Source organism: Borostomias antarcticus (genome assembly GCF_949987555.1).
Source record: "Borostomias antarcticus genome assembly, chromosome: 21".
In the NCBI taxonomy this organism is placed as follows: Eukaryota; Metazoa; Chordata; class Actinopteri; order Stomiiformes; family Stomiidae; genus Borostomias; species Borostomias antarcticus.
Window position 1 is genome coordinate 6,536,767 of NC_140254.1, and position 17,532 is coordinate 6,554,298.

At 44.3% G+C, this 17,532-nt stretch overlaps 2 protein-coding genes across 3 annotated transcripts; one reads left to right on the forward strand and one right to left on the reverse strand.

The window, feature by feature from the left end:
- Window positions 1–1,687: 1,687 nt before the first annotated feature.
- dnajc8 (DnaJ (Hsp40) homolog, subfamily C, member 8) lies at window positions 1,688–4,621 on the forward strand. The gene is made up of 9 exons (XM_084455250.1): window positions 1,688–2,008; window positions 2,564–2,665; window positions 2,843–2,899; window positions 3,005–3,071; window positions 3,153–3,247; window positions 3,654–3,725; window positions 3,871–3,962; window positions 4,102–4,177; window positions 4,287–4,621. Exons 1-9 carry the CDS (start codon window positions 1,937–1,939, stop codon window positions 4,407–4,409), a joined length of 756 nt encoding a protein of 251 aa, XP_084311376.1. The 5' UTR covers window positions 1,688–1,936; the 3' UTR covers window positions 4,410–4,621.
- Window positions 4,622–8,043: 3,422 nt separating this feature from the next.
- Window positions 8,044–17,416, reverse strand: clk2a (CDC-like kinase 2a). Of its 2 annotated transcripts, none has more exons than XM_084455758.1 (13): window positions 17,283–17,416; window positions 16,128–16,327; window positions 15,715–15,991; window positions 14,733–14,823; window positions 13,863–13,929; window positions 12,424–12,540; window positions 12,132–12,298; window positions 11,553–11,647; window positions 11,097–11,223; window positions 10,097–10,179; window positions 9,596–9,675; window positions 9,396–9,486; window positions 8,044–9,283 (listed from the first exon to the last, which is right to left on the reverse strand). In XM_084455758.1, the coding sequence occupies exons 2-13, from the start codon at window positions 16,325–16,327 to the stop codon at window positions 9,095–9,097; spliced, it is 1,584 nt and encodes a 527-aa protein (XP_084311884.1). In that variant the 5' UTR covers window positions 17,283–17,416; the 3' UTR covers window positions 8,044–9,094. The 2 variants fall into 2 exon arrangements, with proteins under 2 accessions (XP_084311884.1, XP_084311883.1); XM_084455757.1 differs by having other exon boundaries at window positions 11,097–11,226.
- Between the last annotated feature and the right edge of the window lie 116 nt (window positions 17,417–17,532).

Sequence of the window (17,532 nt, forward strand, 5' to 3'; positions counted from 1 at the left end):
GTTGGACAACAAGGGAATGACTGGCATATTGCTCAGCTTGTATTTAAGTAGATACTAGCTACGTCCAGCTAGTGAGACAAACATTTCACACGATGCACCGCAACAAAATTTCCAAAGAAACTACGGTGTCCATAATAGGACATCCTCGGAGGTCCACAAAAAGAAATTCGAATCTCATTCTTTGTGCAAGCGCAAAATAAGGATTTGTGACCAATAAAATTAATATATTGCAAAGAAATATAAAGCAAAAACTTAGTTGGGCCACTTTTTACACATATTGTGCATTTAAGGGCTATAGGTTGAAGACATGTTGAGGTTGTTGTACATCAATGTACAGATCTTCAACAGAATTGCAACATTGATTTATAAGTATTTTATCAACCTTTTTCAACCATTGAGCATTCAATATTGTTTCAAGGTTGAAACGACGACTGACATTAATCCAACTATATTTCAAAGTTGAAGGTCGGTCGTGTGCCAGCTGGGAAGTCTCTCATCACAAAATCCGATCGCTAGCTTCGTTTTCTCAGTGTGCAAATCGTGATTGTAAACACATAACATTAAACACTTGTATGACAACTAGCTAGTATACTTCGAAAATATATTAAATGAGAAGTGATATCACCAGATTATGAACCGTGAAGTGGAATGGAGTGAATGCGGGCGACAATGACAAAAGACTAGCGGCGAAAAGAAGACAGTTGAGCCCACACGAATGCCGCGCGGAACGACGTTAGCTGAAGGGAGAAGCGGTGACTAGCGCTCGAATGCCGCGCACGCGCAGTTACGGGGACTTTCTCAGCAACGCCTGTCATTATGAAAAGAGTCAACATGAAATAAATAAATGTGACATGAAATAAAGTGTCCTTCGGAAAAGTACCATTATGAAATAAATAAAAAGGGCAATTTGAAAATAAAATGTGAAATATGAAATAAAACACATTATTAAATAATATTTAATATTAATTGTTTGCATTTTATGTAATTATTTAGCGATTTCACAATGTATCTATTTATTTATTTATATTCCTGTATTTATACATATGATTATTTATATAATGAAGGGATATTTATTTATTTAATATTGGCACATTTGGTATTCCATAGTAAAATGGTCTATAATTAACAAATATGACCCACGCTCGTTACATAACTTCTATAACATCCAGTGACAAAATATGTCATGGCACCTTTGTATGTCCACACCAAGGATTGAACTCACAACCTGATAGGCAGCGCACTATCCACTCGGCCACCACTGACCTTGGAAATCTGTGGAGTCTTTTTCTTTTGATGTTCTGGGACCATTGCCTCTTGTGGTAGCAACATAGAATTGCAGGTCAACAACTCGCCGGAAGTTGAGGCAGGAAGGGAGCGACAAAAAGGGATTCCCTCTTCTTGGTGTGTCGGCTTATGGTGCGTTCGTTTATAACTGGGAGGTGGCAAATTGCGACTTGCTACTATAGGAATTATTAAATAAAACACCGCATGAACTCGCACTTCCTCGTCGCAAATTCGGATATGTTTCTCAGCCCCCAGTTGCTCGAATGCACTAGATATAACTAGGTAACTGTGATATAATGGTATATAGCTCGAATGTACACAGGTCGGAGGTAGGTATTTTGCCACTTGCGACTTGCCACCTCAGACCACAAACGAACACACCATTACAGCCAACACACAAAAACGAAAGGATCTAATTCTGCGTTCTGTAAAGGTGCATTAAATTCTGTCATAATGCTAGCAATTTGAAGAATCATAAGACACCCTCGCGTTGCCACATAAATGTTGATTACTGACACATTAGCTTAAACTTTATGGTTATTAAAATTGTCTAAAATGCGTTTAGTCAATATAATTTATTTGGAGGCCACTGCATTGAGGATCACGTGGTAAAACACTGTGACGTCACGTCACGTAAGAACCCCGAGCCAAGATGGCGGCTGCAGGAGGAGAGCCTTCTTCCAAAAGTGGTTCAGAAGATTTATTCCAAAACTTCTACTCGGAGGTAAGCGAAATTTAGCTGACATATGTAAAAAGGATTCATCTTTAATCTACCGCAAACGATTGTCAAAGGCTGCTCAATTACTCTGGTCACGTCTTGTGGGGCCTAGCTAACATGAGCATCATCTTAGCTAGCTAGCCTGCTAACGTTAGCTGAAAACATAGTGTTAAGCTAACGCTATGTGTGTGTGTAAGAGAGGGGGGGGGTGCGTAATGTACAGTGCCTTGGCCGAGCTCCTCATGCTGTTGTCATAGCTAACTGTAATGTTTAGCATTTAAGAATTGATGCATCTGTGTTGCCTAGACCCTACCGGATTTAATGATCTAGCTAGCTATCTAGTTCCATGAATATGTTACAATGACTGGGTAGCTAATGTTCCCACAATACGACATTCTGCAATAGTCCTGGATCCAAGAAGAACAAGGCATACACATTAACGTTTTGGGTGGTTAGTTAAGTGATCACCAAATTTGATTATCTTAACTTGCGAGCATTGCAATGGTAACACTAGTATTATGGTTGACTCACGGTGACATGGAATATTGTCTTGTCCCACAGGTAAAGCAAATAGAGAAACGTGACTCAGTGTTGACCTCGAAGCAGCAGATTGACAGGTTGCTGAGACCAGGGTCTTCCTACTTCAATCTGAACCCATTTGAGGTAAGTGGCTCTCCTGTAACCCTGGTTGCCTGGCTGTCAGACATTGTCTCAGTTCAGGTCCACAGGTTTTGGACCTCTTTGATAGTGTCAAATTCATAGTTATTGTAGCCTTGTTATATCATTGTTTATACCAGCCGATCAACTGTTTAATGACAGTTAGCATTTGGGATATATTAGGTGTTGCAGATTGACCCGGAAGCCACAGACGAGGAGCTGAAGAAGAGGTTTCGACAGGTCAGCACTTTGCAGCCTGGTCTGAATACAGAACAAATGCCATTTAAGTTTTTTATTTATTTATTTATTTATTTAAAGGTGCAAGTCTTTCCCTCTCTCCCTCAGTTGTCCATCTTGGTCCATCCAGACAAGAACCAGGGTGATCCAGAGAGAGCACAGCTATCCTTTGAAGGTGCAAATTACGCCCCAAACTCCATAATTACTTCATACATTGAAAGTTTCAAGTCATTAATTTGTCACACTGTGTGTCTAGCTGTGGACAAAGCGTACAAGCTGCTACTGGATGGTGAGCAGAAAAAGAGAGCTGTGGATGTCATCCATGCGGGAAAGGAGTATGTTGAACATATGGTGAGTGATGCTTCTCACTGTTCCTCTTTACACACTCTGATTTGCTAGAACAGTGATTCTCAGACCTTTGTTGCTTTTTAGAGGGGTAGTGTGCTATTTTGGACATTTAGCCCTATTTGTGGTCTGTCTACCTGAAACATATTCTGATATTTTTACGTGCTTGGCATGACTTGCACATAGTCCTCCATGGGAGCAGTGAGAACAAGCGCCAGGGGATCGCTTATGGCCAAGCCATGCCAAGCACATAAAAATATTTGAATTGCGATAAATTTCACAGGAGAGCATACTGAGACTGGTAAGATTACACCCTGTGCTTACGATTACAAACTGCAGCTAGCCCAATACTGGAACGGTCAGTGAAATGTTGGCCTCTGTTTCACCTGCTGTCATCCCTCGCTTTATACAGATGAAAGAAAAGAGGAAACAGCTGAAGAAGGAAGGGAAGCCCCAGTTTGTTGAAGAAGATGACCCTGAAATGGTAGTTAGACTGCATCATCATCAGGCATGATCGAAGTAAACCCTGTTTAACAGAATACATTTTCATGCACAAGCTTCTTGTGGCAATATGAGGCGCATTGTCACTGATTCACCTAACATATCTTCTTGTCTTGATCTGGCCCCAGTTCAGGCAGGCAGTGTACAAGCAGACCATGAAGCTGTTTGCAGAGCTGGAAATCAAGAGGAAGGAGAGGGAAACCAAGGACATGCATGAAAGGTAAAGTTATTTCTCAGTCAACCATCTGATCCCTCAAGATTCTTCATGGACTTCGTGATGTCAGCAAAGTTAACTTGCTTGAAAGTTGCTTGCTTGCTTGCTTTATGGACATATCAACAAACAATTTCTTTCTCCTCAGGAAAAGGGCGAGAGAGGAAGAGATTGAGACTCACGAGAAAGCCAAGCGCGATAGGGAGTGGCAGAAAAACTTTGAGGTATGTGCCTTTTCAATGACTAAATGAGTCAGATTTGTAATTCCGGTTTGATTTATTAGGAAAAAAAAGTGCAGGTGATGCCAAATGTACCCTTTTCACTCCTTTCCAGGAAACAAGAGACGGGCGGGTGGACAGCTGGAGGAACTTCCAAGCCAAGGGCAAGACAAAGAAGGAGAAGAAGAACCGGTCGTTCCTCAAGCCCCCGAAAGTCAAGATGGAGCAGAGAGAGTGATCGGTCTGTTATGATGTGGTGGGACGTTGAAGGATTCTAACCCACAACTCCCTCCTCAGACAGCCCACCATCCCTCTGAGAAGTGTAGTTTTGTGTCCTTCATTTTTTTTATTAATGTACATATTTGTGGTCTGCATCTTCAACCTCTATGAGCCTCAATAAAAAATTAAAGCAAAAATGGGGGTATCTTCCATCTCTGTAAACGCCTTGGTTTGTCATGACTTTTTGTCCTGTAATTTTTTTGTATCTTTAAATAAAAGTTTTGTTCGTAACAAACCACTTTTGTTGTGGTCTACCAAGTCAACTTAGAACAAAGATCAAATGCCCACATTTTATCTAGAATATATGTCAACTGAAATGTCGTCACAACACACACACCTCTTTTGGGGGATTAGTCCAGAAAGCATGTCCTCTACCCCTGTGGCTATATCATCTCAGCTGCCTGAGCTTCCATTTCATCGCACTCCATCTCTACTGTAGCCAACCTACAATGTTGTAGGTTGGGGAGCCCCTACCTCAAGTTATTTATACAACAAACTGTCAACCCCACAGTACGGTGTAAATTAAAAATATTCTTAAATGGTATTTTGTATGTGTGTGTACTCATTGTCACTGTATGAATGTAAATGTAAAAAGAAAAAAGCCTTTTAACATTTAATAATTTTTTGGCAGAGGCAAATTTACAAATAGTGCAGATAATACCATGTACAAACTGTGCAAATGATACAATGTAATAGTTAAAGATCATGAGTGGTACACATCAAAAACAAGATGGCTTATGACATGCACACACTAATGAATTATTAATATAAATTATATATATATATATATTAATGAATATAGTATGACAGATCGAATACCTTGACATATACATCATACTATGTTAGGGAAAAACAACAAGCAAAGCACTAAGAACAAGACAGGTCTAATCTCATAGCAGCACTAGTAAGTAATGGTTGTGACCACAAGTTAAAAGATCGAGCAAGTACACTAGTAATTCTCTCATCTTTGACGTCAGTTCAACTTCAAGATCAACTTCATATCGTCATTATTATCACCAAAAGTGTTCTCCCCCCATGTCCTGTATGAAATGTATTGCTGTAACTTCACAGTGGTTTTCATTCTCACATGACTTTGCACTGGTCTGCACTGAAAGACACAGAGGCCTGGGTGCCTCCTGTCAGCCCATCCAGACTAAGCCCCTGGAAGGCACCAAATAAAGCGCTGTCCGCCGTCTTCCCTGCTGGCCTCCTGGCATGAGAAGTCTGTATAGACAGACAATGGGAATGTTAGATAACCTGTTACTTTGAAGTCTGTTTTGACAACACACATAAATACACACTCTCACTCTCTCTCACACACACACACACACACACACACACACACACACACACACACTTACACTACGGAGAAAGTCCTCTCCCTGGAAGGCACCAAATAAAGAGCAGTTCGCTGTCTTCCCTGCTGGTCTCCGGGCATTGGAAGTCTATATGGAGAGACAATGGGAATATTAGATGATTTGTCATCTAAGTTTGTTTTGACTACACAAACGCATAAACCTACAAACACACGCAAACTTACCCTACGGAGGCAGTGCTGGCTCCTGAAGTGCATCCTTCCGACTGCCCTCTCAGCATTCTTCTTGGCAAACCTGGCCTCTCTCAATTTCCTTTGGCACACAAGCACACACAAAAAGGCTTTAGACACGTGCAACATAATATGCTCAACCAGCTTGCCTTCAAGACTAATCCTTAGTCTGTTAGTGAAGACTACCAAAGATTATCTACGCAGGTGATGTATCCTTTATACCGCTCTGTTCAAAGAGCACCTTGTACACATTTCTATTCCCAGTTTTCTGCCTGTCAGATTTGGAACACACGAACACCTTTCCCCTAGTTTTTCCTATCTTTTACCCCACCTTTCCCTCTGAAGGTCAGCCTGGTAGACCCTGAGCCAAGAGTCGGGGACTTTCTGGCTGGTGCAGGGGGCACTCTTCCTCCGAACGATGCTCTTCCTCCTGACAACGCACTTCCTCCAGACCACGCTCTTCCTCCTCACTGCCTGGGTCTTCTTGTTGCCATCTCGCTTGGTGTCCTCGGTCCCAGAAACACAGCTGGTGAACTGCCTGATGGGAGCAGCCAGGGACTTTTTCATCATGGAATTCATCTCCGCTCCTTGTGTGTGTGTGTGTGTGTAAGAGAGCTTGTATGTGTCCGTCACCGATCTGCAAAGACAAAGAAATACAGTAGTAATGATCAGATTAACATGATTTCTCCTGAATATGAATGTCTTCACAGGCAAAAGCAAAGCACTATACTGCCTTGTCACAATCCTAGAGATTATAGTGAAACTCAATTCATCACCAAGTTCACAACAAAGTCAAAACAAAACCCTATGTAATGCAGTACCAGGTCCCACAGTGCACACCTGTCGATGGAAGCCGATGTGTCCCCGTCACTTGCTCAAACTAACCCTCACAGTTGGGAGAATGAATGCCATCAGTGTATTCCGAGTGCTGCTCCAGGTGCAGTGTTGCTTCAGGTACTCTGGCTGACGGACTAGTGTGTTTACCTGCTCAGTCTGAGGCTCCTGTAACGGGGGATGGGAGGGAGTGGTGACCCAACCCTCCTGCTCCTCCAGCAGATTAGCTGAAGACGCAAAAGCGCTGCTCATCTCATTATCGACCAGCGGGACACACACAAACCTGAAGGAGGAGATCCTTTTAGGATTAGTCCTGTCATGATTATTGGGATAATGTACTTGGCAGTCATTACAATAATGAGTTTGACTTTGTCATGAACAGACTTCATGAGAGTATTGATTTACACCTGACAGATGAGTCTGGGAAAGATGGCTAGACTGTTGCTGTTAACATTACCATGTCCAACATGCCTTCTTGTTCATTCAAACCAGTGCCAACACTACTAAAAGGCACAGCTGCAATCAAAATTATTCAACCACCATTGCAAATCAGGTGTATTGCTAAAATATACATTCATCTGTTTGCAATAAGGAAAATCTAACAAGAACAATTTAAATAGCTCAACAACTAATATTACAAGTGGTTTCTCCAAATTTTCTCCAAAAACATGCAGTCTACTACTACAACTACTGCAGTCTCAAAATTATTCAACCCCTTCGTGACAAGCGTCTTTAGTAGTAGAGCACCCTTTTGCTGTTATGACCTGCTGCAAACGTGATGCAGCCAGCCAGCTTCCGGCAGCGTTCCTGAGGAATCTTAGCCCATTCCTCATGGGCAATGGACCTTCTTCAAATCGCACCTCAGATTTTCTATGGGACTCGAAGTCAAAAGGTACTAATGGTGCTTGTCACTAAGGGGTTGAATAATTTTGAGACTGCAATAGTCATTAAAAGTGGCATTTTGTGTTGAATTTGGAGAACCCACTTGTAATATTAATTGGGTTGAGCTATTTAAATTGTTTGATTTGTTTATTGCAAATATCTGAAAGTTTGTACATTTTGCCAATAAACCTAATTCGTGATGGGGTTGAATGATTATGATTTCAACTGTAGTTCCATCATGCCCCCCTGAATAAGTGTCATATATAGTGGAGAAATCAGGGACTCAGACTGTCAGGGTATTTTAAAACAAACTGCCTCCCCTTAACTCTACCAGAGGCTAAAGCTGACGCTGATGGGGCTCTAAGCCTTGGCAGGGAGGACTTAACTTTAATTCTACACAAATCATACATATATACAGGTTTATACATTTGAATCCATACAAAACAATGTACAGGGGGGAGGAATGGCCAGCTGAAGCTTCTCATAATAAATACTGTAAACATGGGCTGTGCTGTGTGCCTGTGCCTTTTGAAGGGGTTTCCATTGCTACACTGTGTGCTTAATCTCAGACCACAGGCCTGATTCTTTCACACATGTAAAAAGGCAGTTTGCGTTGTGTTTTTGTTTGAGTTCCCAGGATGATTTAAGAGAAAGAACAGCTGAATTGTCAGTGAGCAATACATTAACATGGCAGCATCAACCCCCCCCCCACACACACAAAAAGCATAGCATAAAGTAACAGAAATTATATATATAGATCAATAAGGGGCTATACAGTCCAATATGCATGGAGTGTCAATCACTGACTAAACGTGTCATCTCATTGGCTTAAATCAGTCCACATGGGTGGGGCATGGGCCAGAGATTCCACATAAGGGCTGGTCTTTACATAGAACTAAGCACTTGAACACGACTCTACCCTCGAATACATCTTTCCTCAAGGCGAGACCACACGATCACACTTCCTCTAAAAGACAGTTCTGCCTTGCTCTTGCTATCGCGCTCCATTCGTTAGGAAAAGACTGTCCTTTCCTGTACATGCGGAAGACTGAAGCCAGTTATGGGCTTCATTATGGTTGAGCTAAAAATAATCCTTTCTTGGTCATTGTCCTCTTAACAGAGGGTGGAAAGGGACCGGACTTTATTCATATTCTGGCTGGTGACCCTCTGGACTCCTGGCTGCAGGCGCACACCTGTCTCTTCTCTGGGTGGAGAATGGCTGGGTGGGGCTGGGGGTATACTACTGGAAGCTGGAGGGAAGAGGTCCATGCTACGATGACCGGTGATTTCTTTTCAAAAGGACTCGAGACAGTGAGAGGCCCGCCAATTCAAACGGTTCCCCATAGTCCGTGGTTGGTTTCAGAGTCAGAGTGGGCGGAGTGTCACCGGCTGATGTCTCGGTTGCCCTCCCAGCTCTTCCCGCCCCCCTGCTCCCCCGACGGTCCGGCCTCGAAGAACGGGTGCTTGAGGGAGTCGGCCAGCGCCAGGCGCTTGGAGGGTTCGTACTCCAGCATGCTCTCTATCAGGTCAAACAGCTGGTGGTGCTCCTCTGCCTCCGACAGCAGGTACCTCTGATGGGAAGGGGGGGGGGGGGGGGGAGAGAAAGTGAAAGAGAGCGGTCAGTCTCAGTGGCGAAGGCGAAGATGATGTACTTTGTTCATCGTCGTCCTCCAGCCGTCTTACCCGCAGCGGCTTGCAGTTCTCCCTCACGTACTTCCCGGCAGACGAGCTCTCGTCCCAATCCAGACGGCAACGGTAGAAATACTTCTGCTTCCTGAAGGAGGGGTTCACACAGAGGAGTGTGTGTATGAGTAATGATGATATGTGTGACGTGTGAGAGTGATTCCCTGTGTGTTTGTGTGTCTCTCAATGTAAGCTCTGACCTTGTCTTGCGTATCATCCTGGAGGGTACAGGTCCCAGTATTCTCTCCATCATGGCCAGATGCTCTCTGTTGTCATGTGTCTGGCAGAGGGGGGACGTACAACAAAAGTTAGCCAAAGAGCATCTTGACAGTACAAATCATCAGTGGCATACACAGCATGCTATCACCTGCCCCCTACAACAACAACACTGATTGTTTCCTCTCTCATGTTGGTCTATAAAAGCAGAGGACTTTCAACATGGTGATGATGTGACATGATGAATGAGTGCCCAGCCTCCACATATGGTGTTACAGCTAACTAGCACACAGCCAGACCTCTTCTGGCAGGGTTCAGGGGACAGATTCAATTAAGGATTAATCCCCAATGGGGACAACAGCTGCTGCTGCTCTCTCTGTGTGCGTGTGCGATCTGTGTCAACACGTCTGCCTGTTTCTCCACTACCCGGACGGGTGAAAACAGAGTGCCTGTTCTCTGATACTCCCAGAATGAGCCATTCGGACCTGGAACAGGGTGAAGCCCAGGTAGTACTCGAACAGGATGCAGCCAATACTCCACACGTCACAGGGCTGGCTCCATCCCAGCTCTGCAGGACAAAGACAAAGCACACGGTGACTGGCGGGTAAACAAGACAAGCGGCAAGATGAACCTTGTGCTGGGAGGTGCTGCTCGACTCAGCTTAACTTTCAACAAGCAACAGCCACAAATCATCTCCTCTATGCCCTAACCAAGTGCCTGTAAACAGTATCAGCGCCACTTAGTGTAGCAGGTGTCAGAGTGTCGCTCGTCACTGTATTTCTTCCACTCTCACTTGGCCCACGCTGGGTCCAATCTCAGGTCCTCTGACTTGCCGGCGCACGACCACCTATCATAAAAAGCGCTTTAGCCAGCTACACCACCGTAAACCTAGCGATTCAATGGTGCAGGTGCAGTATTCATACTGAGGAGTTTAACAAATTCAGCTGCCCTCTGAAAGTCGACGACTCGAATCATCAATCGAAGACCCTTAAAGGAGAAGGCTCTTTTTCGACAACCTGGACCTTATTTACGACATATTATAAGAACTTTGCTCCGCCCCTGTGCCTTAAATGTACATATTATACATTTAGGCCTTCGAAATGGATTATTGCTGCTTTAAGTCGACTGTCGATTCGAGCCGTTGATTTTTGCTTTGTCATTCGTTTTAGAACCTACACATTAGTGTGTAACTGAGGAGTTGACTGGCTGGCTGGTGTGGTTCCTGTGCCAGGGACATGGTAGGATTATAACAATTGACATTCTAAATTTAGATGTTCTAGTGTTCTGGTGAAAGGATTACAATGCTCTAATGGAGGTGTTCCAACATTCTAATGGAGGTGTTCCAACGTTCTAATGGAGGTGTTCCAACGTTCTAATGGAGGTGTTCCACTGTTCTAATGGAGTTTTTCCACCATTCTAAAGGTGTTCCAGTGTTCCAGTCTGAATGGTTAAGAAGTGGGGTCACTCTGAGGGATGGTGACTGACCTAGTATGACCTCGGGGGCACGGTAGTGCCGCGTGGACACGATGGTGCTGTGGTGCTCGTGGTCGAAGGTGGCGCTGCCAAAGTCCACCATCCTCACAGCTGTATTCTTAACTGTCCGCTCATCACGCTTCTTACAGGAAGGAAGGAAATAAACAGGCTTAGGATGTTACATGGACATCAAAATAAAAGGACATACCAATAATGTGTTCTGTAAAAAATGCAAAATGGTAGCCTAGCTATTGTTGCTAGTGGCATTTGCGCAAGTCACCATTTTGAATGTGTTTGCATTCTTGCCTGCGATAGTTGCTATTTTATAAGCACCTTTGGTTCTACTTGCAAAGTAAACTTTGGCTGTAGCATTCATAATTGATTAACAATTGCACTTGGCAATAACAGAAACAATGTAAAACAGGCTTTTCAGAAAGCCTCCTGTCCTCTCCGGCCTGTGACTCTCACCTTCTCTACATTGTAGGTTATGGTGAAGTCAGAGTTTACAAACAGGATGTTCTCTGGCTTCAGGTCCGTGTGGGTCAGCTTGTTGTCGTGGAGAACTGTGGGCGAATAAAGATCACTGTAAGAAACCAAACAAATTACTCACATTCCCCAAAAAAACATAAGATAACCAGAGCAGTCATCTGACCAGTATTTGGGCCCATGATACCCTCAAGTGGCTGAAGCCTGGGTACTGCAGCAAACAATGGTGGCCTTTCATCACCCTGCCAGTCTCAAGGTCAGTGAGGGGTTGGGGCATTTAGAGACTACATAAACAGGGGTGAATGAATGAGGGTCTGTGTGTCAGCCAGAGGTTTTAGAGTGGCTACGTGGTTCAGTTGTGGTCAGGATAAAGGTTACAGAGACTCAGACCTGGGTCAAATACTATTTGGCAAATATGTTTAAATGAAAACAATTGAACGGCCTGAAACATAATATAAATAAAAACATAACATAAATCAAACGCACCTCCAATACTTTACAGGATTCGATCTATGCGCCTGACCCAGTGGGTCTATAGCGGATCTCTGAGAGAGAACTTACACTTGACGGCCAAGCAGATCTGGTAGGCCATGTGTCGGACCTGGCTGATGGAGTAAGGCAGGTAGTTGTTCTCCTTCAGGAAGTCAAAGGTGCTGAGGGCCATCAGCTCGAAGGAGATACACATGTGGCCGTGGTAATCGAACCAGTCGTACATCTGCACACACAGACTGAAGGACACAGAAGAAAAGAAGGCTTCTCAGATCAAATACTGAACAAAACTACAAAATAAATTGTGAAAAAATAAGGAGGATTAGTAATACATAATTAAATGGGTGGTGTATTGCCTACTCACTGTTTGTTCTCTGGGTCCTTCTCATTGATCCTCTCCAGAACATTGATCTCCAGACGAGCCGCCTCCTTGTACTTCTCTACATTTTTGATGATCTTCAGAGCAACGTTGGCCCCTCCCCTGTGAAACACACAATATACAACATTTAAGACAAAAACAGAAATAACACCCCTGCATGTGGGTGGTAACCCTCATATGCATCACACAGAAGGGGATTAAGCCCCCCCCAGCCCCATCAGTGCCCAGAGAGGGTAGCTAGGCTACACCTCTGTCACTCACAGGAGCTGGAAGTGAGTGATGCATCCCATATTCAACAACCTTACAAAAAAACAAACTAACAAAACAGATCATATCTGCATCTGGATAAGAAAAATGATAAAACATCAATAAAACATCCAATGGGACTTTAATCATGTGATGTATCAGTAAGGCATCAGGCAACCGTGGTGCCAGAGGGACATAATTAGAAAGGTATTTGCATCTGTGGTATCATTTGCTAAAAGCCCTAACCGCAGCGGGGCTGAACTCAAGCGGCTTGGTTTGCATTTCTAAAGCTGTCACAGCACCACAGTTCATCCATAATTGATGGGAGCCTGAGAGAGGGGCAGAGTTTACACAGGAGGCCTCAGTGAAGAGGTAATCTGCTGGGCAGCAAGCATCGAGATTGAGTTACTGTTGTCTCTTGTAACAATTTGTGAAATTTCTCCGCAGGGGATTAATAAAGCTACCTACCTACCTACCTAACAACAACAACAGCAGCTTCAGGAGCTGTTATGCAGCTAGTATGCTATGCTTGTTAGTATGCTATGGGGGATGTAGGACGCTTTTAACTACAGGAACTCAAAGTAAATCAAAGTACTGATACCAGCACTGGTGTACTGGTAGAAGCAAGATGCAGGCCAGTAGTGACTTCTATTGCAGAGGGCATTTTATGGGCATATTGCTCTACTATGTTTGAGGACAGTGGTGCTGATCTAGGCTCATGCTGCCCCCTTCTATATCCTAATTGTGTTCAAGGCAAAACTGGACCTCATACCCTGAGATGATCTATAAATACCAGGCCTGGTTTTAGTACTGAACAGCAGGATGACAGTTCATTAAAGGACAATGCTCAATGCCCGACAATGCTAGCGATTCATCAAGACAGATTGATGAAAACAACCGTTTCGCGGCAGAAAATAGATTTTTAGAAACTGCATTCTAAGTGCCCCGACCACCGCCATTACATGGATATACTGGCTCGCGCTTGATTTTTCAAAGTGATCTCGGTGAGTCAAACGTCTTATAATATGTCGTAAATAAGGTCCAGGTTGTCAAAAACGAGCATTGTCCTTTAATATTCCATTCTCTAACGGTGGCCTTATACTACAGACAAGATGGATTCCCCAGGGGGCTCTCACAAGATGAGGAACCAGCTATTGTTTAGAAGCCGTTATACACACCTGCGATGGTCAATGCATTGCATCACCCTCCCAAAGGTGCCTTCTCCCAGAGTGCTGACAATCTCATCTGCAAGACCGACATAGAGAAAGGGAGAGAAAGAGCAGGAGAAGGGAAGAGAAGAATTAGAGATGTGGACCCAACAGAGACACATAGAAACAAAGTGACAGGCGTTTCAATGCTAGCAGGGCCCATTCCCTTTTCAAGAAGCAGAGCAGACCTAAAGTGCTCTTTCTTGATAATCTATGATAATTCCAGTCCACGCACTATCAGTACACGTGGCAGAAACTATGAGAATACATTTTGAGAGAACATCCCTTGAGGTTCTTTGGCCAGCGTAAGCTGTAATATAGTGTGTGCAAAGAGTGGGTAGGGTGTTACTCGAGCGATCTAATACTAGATATTCTATGAGGCGAAGCATGAGAAAGGTGTGTGCAAACATTGAATTGATGCTCCCTATGTTGTGTTGGCTTTGAGGAGAAGGCTAACAAGGAGGGCTTGGTAGAACGTTATGCTTACAGAGGACGGGGAAACCATTGGGGGGGGGGGGGGGGGGGGATTCTAATACTATTCCTAGAATAGTATTTGAACAAATTTACTATTAAAAACTTAAAATCAAATTCTTCTGACAAAACATATCCCAGCTAAGAATCTTTCAAAACAAAATGCAGTAGTAGCCGATTAATCTAAAAAACATCTCCAACATTTCTTTGTGCAATCCACCCTGCTTTTTCAGCTAGAGCAAACAGCAATCCTAGCATGGCATCATCATCATCATCAGCATCATCATCAGGCACTCTCCCTGTCAGTGAAAGCTCTATAGTTTATACTCATATGGAGAAGGGTTACGATAGAGTAGTGGCAGTGAGTACATCTCTCTTGCAGGACGTCCCCACTCCGACAGATCAGGTGCCCTTCCTCGTCGTCCCTCACACTCAGTGCCCTCGTCCGGCTGTCGCTCCGCTGTTTTCAGCCCCCAACCGGCATCAGCAGGTCACGACACGACCGACAGGGGACAGGGGGTTTTCAGGGGCAGCCGTAGCCACGGCGACGGCGGCGGCGGGAGGCACAGGTAGAGGAGGAGGAGGGAGGAGGAGGGTGGTGTTGTAGTTGGCGTAGTGGTTGTAGGTGGGTTTGGTGGTCATAGGGCGGTTCGTATGACACCACGTGAGGAAATATATAACGATAGGGATATAGTGCAAGGGAACAAGTCAAAGATCACAATTTGTCCTCCGCTTCTCTCCCCCACTACCCTTAACCTCAGCTGCTTACAAACAGAGAAGCAACTTGCACATCCATTCATGAACGGAAAACCAGTTGATAAAGACAGTTAAAATAACTAACTCAAAAACTATCATGTTGCCCACTTAGATAAAGCAGAGTAGTACTATCCCAGGAAGCAAATGATAAAGTGAGAGGATGACAGGCAGTCAAGAAGTGAATAGTTCATGTTTATACCAGCAGAGATAAAAAAAAATCCCAGCCTCTCTCATTCATCTCTACTTAACGCAGAGAAAAAAAAAGTGTGGACAGTGCTTCAGCCACACTGTGCCCATAAGTCAGTCAATATCTCTCTACAAGACTACATTAATAAGGTGACTTGATTAAACTGAGCTTTGGCTAAGTCGTCTAGACAAAAAGAAAACAATTAAAATTCTGCAGACAGAACAAAAAAAAACAAAAAAGATTGTACTACTTACCAACCCCACGGGCTGTAAATAAGAGAATGTTAAAGAGAGGAATAGACAGAAAGACTTAGATGAAAGAGACAGAGAGAAAGAGAAAGAGAGAGATTGAGAGAGAAAGAGAGGAGCGGGAGGGTTAAACGACAAGCTCAGGTCAGGCTGTACTCACCGAGGATGATGGGCTATAGGACCTGGTTCTACGCCGCCTTCGTTTGTGCTTACGCCTGCTGCCCTTCCGCCGGTACGACTCCTCCCGTTCTCGCTCCCTCTCGCGGCCGCGCCGGTAGTCGTACATGCTCGGGGAGAAGTCGCGTGTGTAGTATCCTTGGCCTGCTCCGTGTTCCCTCTCCCGTTCACGGTCTCCTTCTCGGCTCTGTTCCAGTCGTCTGTAGCCCTCACAGAAGCGGCGGTCAAAGGGCCTGCGGTCTGCTGAGCGATTGTCGTAGCTGAAAACGAGAGATGGAAAACAAATGTACCGATCCAGGATACCATTTGGGTGTCAATGTTTTCAAACTCACTATCCACAAGATAGTAAGGCCACTAAAACAACAAGTCATTATGCAAGTCCACACACAAGCCCACCTCCTAGAGCGTGCATAGCTGCCCTCCTGTCTGTGTCCCCGTCCCCTGCGGTCTCTGTCTCTTTCCCGGTCACTGCTGGAGGAGAAGGAGGGCGATCTCCTGTGCCGCTGCTTGCGTCCCCGGTCTCTGTCCCGGTACCGGTCCTGGAAGCTGGTCCGGCTGGCCCGCTCCGAGGACGGGTACCGTCTTGAGTGAGGCATCTGTGACAAGGGATATAACAAAGACGGTTTTCATTCCAGTTGCTGTGGGGTTGGGATTGCACCTTAGGATGGGGCTTTGGTGCAGCTGCTTAGCAGAGAAATTAAGAAAATAAACTCAAACCTGTTGGGGAGAACAGCTGTTTTTTGTCTAAATTTAGCAGCAAGCAAGCTAGACGAACAACTGTACAGCAGCGAGCAGCTATGAAGTCAAATTTGTAGTCACAACAACATAAATGTAGCCAGCCATCTTGCTAGCTATAGTTAGTGCTACCTACTAGCCTAGTAGCGCTAACTACCTTGCCTGTGAGTTTTAAGTTTTGTGTATGGACTGTGTAAGCTGCAAATCAATGAACTGCCCTTCTTGGGATCAAAATTGTCTGAATCTGAATTCATCTAACGTTAGCTAGCGTTACCTAGCGAACGCACTAACTAGCTAACTAAAACAGAAGAAATTGATTCGCATTAGCTAACAAAGTTAGCTCCCTAGCAAAAAGCCAAGGGACATTGTTTGCCTGTCGCGAAAACATTAAGTCGTTTTCTACATGGTAACGTTACAATTTAGCGAAGCAGCTAGGTAGGTGCGTAACGTTAGCCAGCTACAGCCATCTGGCTAACTGGAGTGCTATCTAACCAGCAAGCTACATCGACTGTTTACGTCACCTCATTAAATCTTAGGGTGACAAAAATAATAATGCAAATTTAACTAGGCATTTCTAATACAGAGACATTGCATTCAGAAGACGGGCTGTGTGTATTCTGCGATCTAGCTAACGTCATAGCTAACTAGCTAGCTCGTCAGTGTCGACTTCAAGCTTTTGACCGCCATCTTAGCTGTGGTTCACTAGCTAGCTAACGTTACCTAGCTGGCTGCTAGGTAGCAAGCTGACAAGAATGTGATTTAGCTACTAGCTACAGGTTCTGTACAACCATCACTGAAAACCGAAGTTATTTTTACCGTTCTAGCAGCGAGGCCCGTGCGTTTGTCCCACAAGAAATCCGTGTTGGCGCTTCAATTCTTCTTTCTTTACGCTAGATAGCCAAATGTTCTCCCAATCCTAGCTAGCAAGCTAGCTGGCTGATCTACAGCGCATAGACCCTGCTTGCCTGCTCCTCCCCCGTCATAGAAAATGTGCCCTCCATGTACGTAAACAACCAACCAGCCTTCAGAAGCGCGTTTTTTGAATGAGATTATCAGCAAAATTAGT

Coding starts and splice junctions, on each gene's coding strand:
- dnajc8 (XM_084455250.1), top strand. CDS start 1,937: ATGGCGGCTGCAGGAGGAGAGCCTTCTTCCAAAAGTGGTTCAGAAGAT. Junction 3,072..3,152: donor AGCACAGCTATCCTTTGAAG/GTGCAAATTACG, acceptor CTGTGTGTCTAG/CTGTGGACAAAGCGTACAAG. Junction 3,248..3,653: donor AGGAGTATGTTGAACATATG/GTGAGTGATGCT, acceptor CGCTTTATACAG/ATGAAAGAAAAGAGGAAACA.
- clk2a (XM_084455757.1), bottom strand. CDS start 16,327: ATGCCTCACTCAAGACGGTACCCGTCCTCGGAGCGGGCCAGCCGGACC. Junction 10,180..11,096: donor TGCCCCCGAGGTCATACTAG/GTCAGTCACCAT, acceptor TTTGTCCTGCAG/AGCTGGGATGGAGCCAGCCC. Junction 9,284..9,395: donor AGAACTGCAAGCCGCTGCGG/GTAAGACGGCTG, acceptor CCTTCCCATCAG/AGGTACCTGCTGTCGGAGGC.